The 12,152-nt window shown below is 35.9% G+C and overlaps 1 protein-coding gene across 5 annotated transcripts in view; it reads right to left on the bottom strand.

Moving 5' to 3' along the window:
- The window catches only part of CREB5 (cAMP responsive element binding protein 5), a 390,366-nt gene that overhangs the window by 26,341 nt on the left and 351,873 nt on the right, over nucleotides 1–12,152 (bottom strand). For all 5 annotated transcript variants that reach the window (XM_075212281.1, XM_075212282.1, XM_075212280.1 and 2 more), the window contains one exon: nucleotides 2,919–3,245. In XM_075212281.1, the coding sequence (XP_075068382.1) occupies nucleotides 2,919–3,245 (327 nt within the window). The remainder of the gene's footprint in view (nucleotides 1–2,918; nucleotides 3,246–12,152) is intronic.

The raw sequence follows: 12,152 nt of genomic DNA, 5'->3' as shown, positions 1-12,152 counted from the left end.
ACATAGCATCCTACAATTGTAATATCTATTGGGACAATGCTACAAGAAGAAATGTCATTTTAGTCATTATAAAACCCACCTGCTGGTTTACGAAGTTAACTGGTACTAAAGCTATATTTAATTTTTTCTTTGTATATGATAAATGTATAAAAATAATGTTGTTATATGATTTCTATAGTTTTTATGATGGTGCTGCTAAGAAGTCTGTCTGCAGAGCTCACTAGAAGAGTTCACTAGAAGAGTTGCCATTGCTTCTTGTCTCTTTCCCATAACCACTACTGCTACTGTGCATGCACAATAAAAACAAGGTGGCTGCCGTAATTTCATATACTATTGCCAATGCTGGAGGAGAAGAAAGTCTCCTGTCAATCTTATTGAGATGCAATAAACCTCTCACAGTAGGTTGTGGACGTGGTTTACTGGTGTTGGATAAGTGTTGCATGATTGGGGTTGGAGTATAATGTCATTGGAGTGTGGCCAGGTCCAAATAGAACTGACAAAATGACAGAGAAGGGAAAAAGATAGCAAAGAGATAGAGTGAAACAATGTCCTGTGCTAGTTAAAACTAACAAAGCTAACAAGCTCTTTATTATTATTATCCATTATTTATAGAGTGTCACAAAGGGTTTGCAGCGCTGTACAGAGAGCATACAACAAAACTTGAATTACACACCAATACAATAAATACAAAGCAGCACAATTCACAGCACAGCTATGAATAGGGGCAAGGGGTGTCCCAAAATCACTATAACTAGAAAAGGGAGGGAGGAAAGGTGGGGGAATGAATCAGAATAAGCTGAACCTGTGCCCAGAAGCATGGGTGCAACTAACAGGATCAGAGCCAGTGAATGAGGTGTGAAGACTAGGGAGATGTGGAGAGCCCAGGGGATGGGGTGTGAAGATTAGGGAGATGTGGAGAGCCCAGTGGATGGGGTGTGAAGACTAGGGAGATGTGGAGAGCCCAGGGGATGGGGTGCGAAGATTAGGGAGATGTGGAGAGCCCAGGGGATAGGGTGTGAAGATTAGGGAGATGTGGAGAGCCCAGGGGATGGGGTAGGAAGACTAGGGAGATGTGGAGAGCCCAGCGGATGGAGTGTGAAGACTAGGGAGATGTGGAGAGCCCAGCAGATGGAGTGTGAAGACTAGGGAGATGTGGAGAGCCCAGGGGAATGGGTGAGAAGACTAGGGAGATGTGGAGAGCCCAGGGGATGGGGTGTGAAGACTAGGGAGATGTGGAGAGACCAGGGGATGGGGTGTGAAGACTAGGGAGATGTGGAGAGCCCAGGGGATGGGGTGTGAAGTCTAAGGAGATGTGGAGAGCCCAGGGGATGGGGTGTGAAGACTAGGCAGATGTAGAGAGCCCAGGGGATGGGGTGTGAAGACTAGTGAGGTGTGGAGAGCTCAGGGGATAGGGTGCAAAATATGTTGGAGTGCAGAAGACAAAGGTAAGGAAAGGAGGAGGACAGGAAGGCTTACAATATAAAGAGTAAGAGGTGGTCAAACAGGGTGATACATAAGGGTGAGTCAGTGTAAGGATAACTAGAAATAAGGAGGGAGGGATAAAAACAAGAGTGGGTGACACAAAGGAGGGAGGATATACGAGGGTGAGGCACACCACAAAGCGGGGAGATAAAGAGGGTAGGGGAGTGCTTAAACAATGGAATGGTAGGCTCTAATGAATAGGTGACTTTTATTGGAGCGTTTGAAGCTTTGTTGGCTAGGGAATAGTGGTAGATTGTTCCAGTGGTAGGGGCAGCACAGGAGAAATCTTGAATCCGGAAGTGAGATAAAGTTACCAGAGGGGAGGTAATTTGGTGGTCATTGGCGAGAGGGAGTATGTATGAGGTTGGAGATGTTGGGAGCAGAAGAGTTTGTGAAAGTTTTGTAGATGAGATTGAGAAGTTTCAAGAGGATTCTGTAGGGGAATGGGAGCCAGTGTAAGGTATGGCAAAGGGGGGAGACATAAGTGGAGCAGTGAGATAGGTAGATAAGCAAAAACCTTTTTAAATAATGCAAATATGTACTAAAATACCACCTTACTGTGCTAAACATACACTGATCAATGCAACTAGTGATTGTATGACTGCAATAGATGATTTTGCTGTTAGTAAGGTATACCGAAATATAAAATAGTTAACATGATATGGCATTGTGTTTAATGTAGTTTAATTGACTCTTAACAAGTACGAAGGAAATATAAAAGTATGTGGTTTATTATGAGGACATATTACAGCTAGATTTACAAATCAATAGTAAACAAATAAGAAGCAATTAAATTTCTAGCGAGGATTATGCTTAGGTATGACTCCTTAGTGCCTACTGATTGTAAATAGTGAAGTCCTTGAAATATCTGTATACATAACACTGGTGCTTTATCCATGAATCCGTGAGTAGATCAGCCCTCAGAAGGAATTTTGAAAACGTAAAATTACTATTTCCTGGACAATATTCAAGTTTTAACACATAACAAGTTATATGATTGCTGCTTATGAATGTATGATACTTTGCTTGCTATATGAATTATACAGTGCTATGCGTTACTGGCATCACAAAATAAAGTTTTGATATGTAGGACGGTTTCTGGCTTTGTCTATGATAACTAACTTGCATAAAGTATTCAAAATGCTCATCACCGTGACTGTTTCTTGTCTAGAGTTATTCATTTTTCACCTTCATTAATCCAAGACATCATTGTGACAACTTTGCTTCAGAATCTACAGCAACTGAACCTCAACAACTAGATGGATAAGATACAGTAAAACGTAGCCTTAGTGTAGTACGAATACTGTATATCCCAAACTTGGAATGTAACTTTAGATCTTCAGACATGATCACTCACATGATTCTGCTTATCTACATTTAGCAATAATAAGGCAAAGTAATACAAAAAGCATGTAATGTAATAGCTTTGTACCTACCTGTGCTTGTCCGCCACTGTGCAGAGGAGGATGTGGTGACGTCTGGTGGTGTGACGGATGCGGGTGCAGGTGTGAGTGGGAGTGATGGTGAGGATGCCCTTGTTGGTGATGGGGTTGAGAGTGAGGATGATGCGCTTGGTGCTGGTGCTGCTGATGAGGGTACGGGTGGTGCTGCGACATGTTCTGATGCTGATGTGGGTGTGAGTGCATATGATGATGTGGAGTCTGTTCCTGCCGGGAGCTCATCATTTCCATCATATGTCCCATTGAATTCATGTTACCATTAGATATTGTTCCAGGATGATGAGTTAAAGCTGCCTTTAATCTCTAGAAGGGGAAACAAACAATAATATTAAATTACAAAAATGACAAATGTTTAGAACTGCAAATAACTGAAATGTCTTCTAAGCACATCACACTTCCTGTTACTCGGCCATGTCACTTTGGTGACATCATGGGGTTACAAGCACCTAGTGCTAATAGCTTACTTGTAACATGTTTGGGATCTTCAATCTAGTTGGAAGAATGATGCAGCTGGGGCAAAAATTACATATATCCACTCCTGGACTGTTCCTATAGTTCCTTGTGGAAACCATATGGAAAAATAAAAAAAGAGTAGTCTTTAGGAGTTGTGTTGTTTATCATTTTATAATATGGGACTTAGCTCATTTACTGCTTCTAAACACTATCCAAAATGCATATGCAGGTGCACACTTTAAGCACCAAAACCATATTGTAAATAAAATAATTAAAAAAGACAGACATATGTTAGACTCTGCAGTAATATTAACTGCTAGACAGTACTTGTAGTGTCGAGGCACTAAATTAGGTACATCCCATATTAGAAATTGTTAGAGAAGGTACCGATCTGAATGAGGTCACTTTGCGGTGGTAGATGAGTGGTAGTAATATATATATATATATATATATATATATATATATATATATATATATATATATGTATCTATATATATATATATATATATATATATATATATCTATATATATATATATATATAGATATATATATATATATATAGATATATATATATATATATATATATATATATATATATATATATATATATATACACACATTTATATATGTATACATATATATATATGTTGTCAAAAAGAATTAGCACTCGGGTGGACTCGAGAAAGTACCCGGAATGGGTCTGAAATGTTGATCAGTAAATATATTGATATTACTTTATTATATTTTGTAAGTGAAGTTGAATCATACAATTACATGTTTACAATAGCTGCAATCTTTGCTAAACCATTTTCTTTCAATCATTTTGCAGTGTCTGTGATTTTTCTTATGTAAGGACACAGCCAACTCAATGAACAGATTTATTACTCAATTCTAAAATCTAGTAAAGGAGTTACAGCAATCTATCCATAGTAAACTGTGGAGCTCCTTAATGAGATGACTACTGTAGTTGCATTCTAAACAGTCTGTGTTTATAAAATGTAACCTGAATGTGAACCAGGGGCCTGGAAAATCCTAATCTGTAAAGTGACTGATTGCTGATCTCTCAACGTACTCCATATGTTCAATATTATGTTAAAATAATGACCTCAAATTACATTGATACACTCTGCCAAAACATTAGAGGACTGTGTTGCTTCTCATAGCATAATTATAGAGAGTAGATATTTGCCTTTGTACTATTAAATTACTTAAACTGCTAATGTTGCCGACCACCATACCTGCCAATAGGATAAAGAGGGACACATTAAGCTCTATGTAAAATAGCAGACATTTGTGTTAATAAGTATAGAAGAAGACTCACATGAATAAATTATCTTAAAATGCAGTTTACTCTATAAAGACATACATAAAATCTCACAATAAAACACAGTGGATTATATTATATTGGACTAGACAACCAGACAGAAAGCAGCTGAGACGTTTCTGTATTTGTACATCAAACCACGAAACGGACATGTTGGAGGGGAAGAGGGACAGTCAGGTGGTATGGATCACTTTGTCCACATAAGGAAAGCGTCATATTTATGTTATAAACCCAAAGGTCTGCTGAAATATGTATTAGAAGAGAAGCATGGAAGGTACAAGAGGTGTTTCAAAGTGCAACTAAAGACCTGTTTTACACTATCACATTTAGAACTTTTCCTGCAAGAGTTCAAATTTACTACAGATTTCTTCTATGAAGTATTTAAATGTTGCTGCCTAATTTAGATGACAATTTCCTCCAAACAATTAAATGTTTTAATTTCTTCAAGGATCATCCAGGTTGATCTAACTTTGGAGACTGTGGGGTAATACCTGTTGGACACAATAATAGAACAGGTAAAACGTGGCTGATTTTTTTTCTTTTAAGTGGGAACGATAAAAATATGAGCATTATTTATCATGGTCGGCAGATAAATTGAATTCTCTACATACAGAAATACATACTTACTAATGCGGAACAGTTTAGGTTGTAAAGATAGTTTACAATTGCATGTTAAAGAACACCTGTCATTAGTTAACATTAATATTACAGTTCTAGGGGGATATTTACTAAACTGCGCATTTGAAAAAGTGGAGATGTTGCCTATCAGATTCTAGCTGTCAATTTGTAGAATTCACTAAATAAATGATAGCTAGATTCTAATTGGTTTCTATAGGCAACATTCTACTTTCTCAAACCCACAGTTTAGTAAATATACCCCATGTCTGAAATCAATGGCAGACAATGAGGGAGGTGTTGATAGGCATGGTGAGGTGAAAGCCTCATCTCTGTTGCCCCTATGCTGGTGTTCTTGTCTTATCTTATGGAAAGGACAACCCTGTGTGCTCCTCCTTCTCTCTGTTATGTAATCTCATATCCGTTCACATATCTGTTTAATATGCAAATGTGTGAAGGTAACAAATCTGCTTTAAGTTGGCCACATGTTACAATCTAGACTTTCAATCTGATCATTGTTTACATTTAATTATTTAAAAATTGATGCATGTGGGTGAAAATCTATCCAATCTAATGCAAATAGTAATATTTACTGACCCTGCAACTACATAGCATATAAACTGTCAAGCAATGTGAAACTAAAACTGTAATATGTGTGAGAAGAACTCACTTTTTCTGTTTTTTGGTGAACTGATTAAAAATGATCAGATTGGAAACAATTGGTTCAGGATGTGTGTGCTTCAAATGTATATTTTGAGATTTTCCAGAAATAGATTTTCTGGTTTGGATACAAAGTCAAATTACACATGGATGGCCAGTGTTAGTGCTTGTGAAGGTAGTAAAAGTGCATTTTTAAGATAAATCTGAAGTGACCCTAGTGGGTTATTTCGAATATTGAAAATTGTTAATATTATTACTCTTCACTGATTTGTTAGTGATCGGATGATAGACAAATACTATCGGATGAAGTAGTTTGCCCCAAACTTTAATTTCCAGGACTGGCAATATATTTGTACCACAATTCACAGTAAACAAAATGTTCTGCACCTGAACTTCCTACTTATCTTCTTGTTTGCAGTTATCTGATCCGTATTGATATTACTAAACATCTCATCAATGAATTCATTCAGCATACATCAGGAAATAGGAAAATAACTGTGAGTTTTGTACCGGGGGATAGATCACGTCAAACATCTAGTATACCAGCACTTATATTATAGAATATGTCCCTTACTCTGCTTCCAGGCTTTAGTTCACAATCATATTTTGCTGCAAAATAGCACAGTGTAATACATCAAGCGTCTGCTAAATTGTTAAAAAAATAAAAAAAATAACAACATATTAATACACTTCAATATACTGAAATTTTAGACCAACAATCACCAAAATTACCAAATCGTAATCTAAGACAGGAATTTGTTTTTCTTTCTTACTGATTGTTTCCGTCTAAACTATAATGTTTCTGTAACATAAAACTGTGATTAATTAGCCGAGTAGTAGAGATGATTGTTTTTTTTTAGAATATAACTGTATAAAAGTAAAAAAAAAAAAAATGAGAAAAATGAAGTGTTAAGGTTGTTCCATAGATAGGTGGGGGACACTGAAGTAATGACAATGGCAGAATATATGCAATAAACAACCATGTCGATTTATATTAAAATCTAGAATACCAAGAACGATGCAAAAAAAAAAACTAACATGCAGCTGGTTTCAGTCAAAGGGGGGTGATTTAAATTAGGTCTGTCTAGTTTAGAAACTCCCTGCTCTCTTTCCCTAGTGGAAGGGTGGTCCAGCTGCCTTGGATCTAAATTGTGTTAAAAAATGCTATCTACCTCTCCCAGTCCCGATAGTGCTACAATCACTCAGCTGCAATCTATTCTTTATCCTTTTGTAAACCAGGCGAGAGTGCAAAAGAACTTTATTGACAAAATGTAAGGTATTACATGGGTATTTGTATTATTATGCAATAAATCAGGGGAATAAGTAAATATAGATTTGCTAGAAATTATTATTTTTAAAAAATGTATTAAAATAATACATTTCTGAAAAACATAAAATCCATAACAGATTTTGATACATTGTCTCTATTTATTTAGTATATTGCGGTTTTGAGCCCTTTATGAAATCCACTCATGGTTGGTAATAGCTACCGTGGAATGTAGTTTATGACAACTAAAATCAATAAAAAAAATGCTAAACAACAAATATACCAAAACAAAATTTCAATTAATTTATATAATATAATTATATTATGTATATCAGACGTAGACGTGTGAATTTCCTGTATCTGTGGAACTACAAGTACATGCATGCCCTACAGTTCAGTACTGAGACTTATAATTCCACAACAGCTGAAAAGCCACAGGTTACCTAAACTGGGCATATATAAATCAGGAGTTGATAAGGAAATTTACTTCCACACAACATATTATAGATGTTACATTGATAACAATTTTTTGGATAACTAAAAAAATGTCAAAACACACAAAATAAAAAATTAAAATAAAAACAAGCATGACTACAGTACACATCTAAAAAAAGGGTTATCACAATATTACTAATGTAGTGCTTCTGCAAATTAAATACATTTACAAAACCGTTATTGCTTTCCTTTTGTGAGATCAATTGCTTTCTCTGTTTATAACACACAAAACCCATCAAGGATAAAATAAACTGTTTGCATTTAGCGCACTAGCGGGGGAATTGACTTTATTTGTTTTAATTGTAAAAATCTGTTCTATTTAAGTGAGGAAAAAAAAAAATCTGCGGTGATGTAGAGAGGGAATGTGCTTTGGTTTATTTCAAGGCACACTGGGACTATATGAAAAAGTGATAGATTACATTTTTTATGTCTGCTTTCTTGGCTCATAATGTGTGTAATTTGTAGGTTTCAGTAAAAAAAAAAAAAGCAATAAAATTCTAAAAAAGATGTTGAGTTACTTGTATTGCACTGAATTGGCAAGAATTAAATGTAATGTGTTCCGTGCTTCGATAACACTAGAACAGAAGAGGAAAATAATGTCCCCTGTCAAATGGTACATTCCTGTGAAAAGCTAATTTCACCTCCAGGAATTTGCAATGTGGCCAGTTCATTTTTGATTGGTGGAGAAGCTAATCGTTTCCTAATACAACACTTCAGTTAGCAACACAAAACATAACAAAACACTGCCACTAGTGAAATCCCTTTACAGGCATTGGTCCAGGATGAGAATAGTGTGATTCCCAAATCTAGGCAAGGAGTGCACATTTAAATGAAGCCACACACATTTGCAGTAACCTACTGGGTGTAAGTACTTTGCAGACTTCATTTCTATTCTGTTGAATATTCATATTGTTGGATCCAATTATTAAGTGACGAAAAGCCCTATCTCCAGGTGTTTTTAGATAGGACTTCTTCCTATTCCTCAAAAGCCACCGCTGTACTAGTGCCCTGCTATATAATTTTCACTATTGCCATTTCAGGATGGCGATAGTAGGATATTTTAAACAAGAAATGCTTTATTCCTTTAAATAAAATATTTTTTTCAAATCAAACACTTGTAAGTTAATCATTTTTACATATTTTTTTAAAAAAATTCACATGTTATTTTATTTTACAAGTGTTCCTGGAAGCCCAAGACTGGCCGGCAAATTGGTAAGACTGCCCTTCTCGCTGTTAGCCAGTGTCTGCGGATATTTTACTAATAAATTGAAGCGATAATTGGTTTTCTTTTGCTGCAAGGTGATAGTAAATCTGAGTTATAGGTGCATATTAATAAATAGGGGCCTATATGTACCACACACGAGCACAGTATACTTTGTGGGAGACCATAAAGACGGCGTGGTTGGGTAGCAGAACTGCTGAAGGCAGATCTACAGGAATAAAATGACCTGAATCCCTGCACTAAATTATTACAGGTAAATAATAATAATAATACAGGTAACTCTTATTATTAAAATGAAATCAATTAAGCACTCATCTTATATATGGTCATGATTGTGTTATTTCTTTGTATGCTGTGATGTTCAAAAATATATATGCTGCTGTAATAAGCCTCGCCTCAATCTACATAATAGCAGCAAGCTAAGAAAAACGACTATATTTAATTATGTTTTACCTATCGTTCCAATGCTTTCACCCTGCTCTGCATCTCATATATTTCCACTAATATGTTCCTCATACATGTACGTAGATTATAATGTACATTAATAGTCATAATTAAAAAGTGGATATGGCGCGTGTGTGTTTAAAGACCAATTCCGTATATTGCTTGAAATTATTTTAATTCTAATTAAATGAGTTTAAAGGGGAATGCACTCTCCCAGCCTAATACCACTATTTAATGCGCTCAGTCCGGAGGCTCGACAGTGTGGGGTGTACCAGGCCAAAGGAGGGCATAACATGAATAGAGGTGAGCGTCATATGATCAGCTACAGTGCAAAATCTCCTGGCCGATTGCACTAAATAACATGATTCGGAGAAAGATGTCCATTACCTTTACGTGTGTTTTTATAAATATATGCATTGCGACATTTAAATATTTAAAAAGGACACCTAGAATAAAACTTGTTTGCTTGCAATATATATATATATATATATATATATATATATATATATATGCGCCATAATGTACACATCTCCGCAAAGGAGGTTTAAGTTGACGTTCACACTATAGTGTAATTTAAGGAACTGTTTAAAGTAAAATTATTATTTTTTTCTCTGCCTTGCAGAATGACACATATGTTGACCATTAAATGCTGGGTTAAATATGTTTTGCTCCTTAGTTTAATGCAACTGTAATATGTGTCAAAATGTGCAAGTATATGAGTCCAAAAACGATGACCAGCCAATAGATAAATTTAAATATAGATGCAAAAAACAATAATTAAATGTGCATGCCAAGCTTATTATAAATCTCACAACAGGAGGCTGACAGCTGCTTGGCATACATTAAAGAGATAGACCATGATAAGCAGACAGTGTAGCACTGAAATAATGAACCACATCATAAGATTTTTTTTTTTCTTTAACAAGTTTCTGCTGCGATTTAACCACAGGCTGGGATCAGAAAGATGCGGCCAGAGGACCATGTGATACCTGTGTTTCAAAGAACACCATGGATTTTTTTTACTATTCCACTACAGACCAGCAACTTAATAACCCATTATCAACAAAGCCAAGTGTGTGCTTTCTCCCTAGCAAGTATTTCACTCTGAGATCCAGCCTAAGCCGCAGGAGAGTAGTTGTGAAAGTAAACACATGCAAGTGGCAGCAACATTGAATAAAACAGAGAAAGTTCAGCCCAGTTAGGTAGTAAATGTAACATATGCATACATTGCAAAACAAAGGAAGTATATAGGACAATATGCACAAAAATTTATTTTACCCCCCTTAGGACCACAGGTGTTTTGTGCCATATGGCCAGACTACACATTTTCATCTTGTCGCTTTCCCCAGGAATAACTTTTATTACTTCTTACTTTACTCAAGTAAATTGTACTTTTTTATTTCAGGGCAAATTGTACTTACTTTCAGTAGCATATTGAGATACATATAATTTTATAACATTTTGAAATGACATAAAAAATTAAGCAAACATTGGCAAAATGAACAAAGCCATTGCTTTGTCCCCTGTAATATTTATGTAGTTACTCAAACTCTCCAAAAATGTATATATATATATATATATATTAACCCTTATTGGAGATTTTTTTTTCCCTTTTAAATTAGAGATGATCGATTCAATAGAACTCTGAGGCTGAAGAACAAATTGGACATTCATAGAATCCTGAGGATAGTCTAAATACACTACAGGTGTTTCAACTAATTATTGTGCCAATCACACAATAAACGTCTGTTAGGTCCAATATCGCATTCGTGTCTAACTCCCATTTTTTTGTAGTGTGCACCCAACTTGAGGGTATCCATGAGTGCTATGTGTTAGTCTGACATTTCAGATTCTGACACTGTAATTATAGAGCAGCCTCCTTCCAAATTTTCTCAATAATTTGGAAATATGAGGATGAGTAGTAATGATGATGACTTAGACATAAAAATTGAGGATGCTACTTTGGAACTTGTGAATGTGCAACAGGATGAGGGGGATAATTATGAATCTGACAATTATGAATGTGTTGTACTTGAACAGGATAATTAAATATATATATTTTTTTTTAAAAGGATGGAAAATGCAAGCAGTTACACCCATATTCAACATGGAGAGGATCTCAATAAAGGTTTCTATTTGACTACATGTCTAAATACATTCTGCCTATACGGCACATGCAGATAGACACAACACACTGGATATGCACAATGCATATGTATATATAAAGTCCCATCAGAACGCACAGATAAAAAAATACTTAACACATTTTAATAATGCAATCATTAAGGAAAATATATTTTTTTAAAAAAGTTTTCCCCCATGAAATACATATATCAGGATTTTATTAATGCCTACTGTACATAAAATGCATTTATTCAGTTGCTCTTGATTGCAAACACATGTTCTGGCATGAATATATGCAACCTTCATCACTATCGGCTGGCACAGTAGCTGGTGCAATAGATACAACTAAATGTCACACACCTCAGAGATACCCAGAGCTTGAATTAGATGGATGTGTGTGCGCTCAACCTTGGCACGCCCTTACTATACATTGAATACATGCATACGCTCCCCCTTGTTCCGCCCTTGAAATCGTAGGCTGTCGGAAGTGTCCATTGTGTTCGAAGACCAATTGGGTGCACTTGTGTTCACTGGAACAAACAAGGACTTCCTCATATGGGACTTATGGTACAACAGCTTGGATAAACAGGCATAACATGCGCAAC

Source organism: Mixophyes fleayi, chromosome 5 (genome assembly GCF_038048845.1).
Source record: "Mixophyes fleayi isolate aMixFle1 chromosome 5, aMixFle1.hap1, whole genome shotgun sequence".
Taxonomy (NCBI): Eukaryota; Metazoa; Chordata; class Amphibia; order Anura; family Limnodynastidae; genus Mixophyes; species Mixophyes fleayi.
Note: the sequence above shows the minus strand (reverse complement) of the source record. Positions and strands in the feature narration are given on the sequence as shown.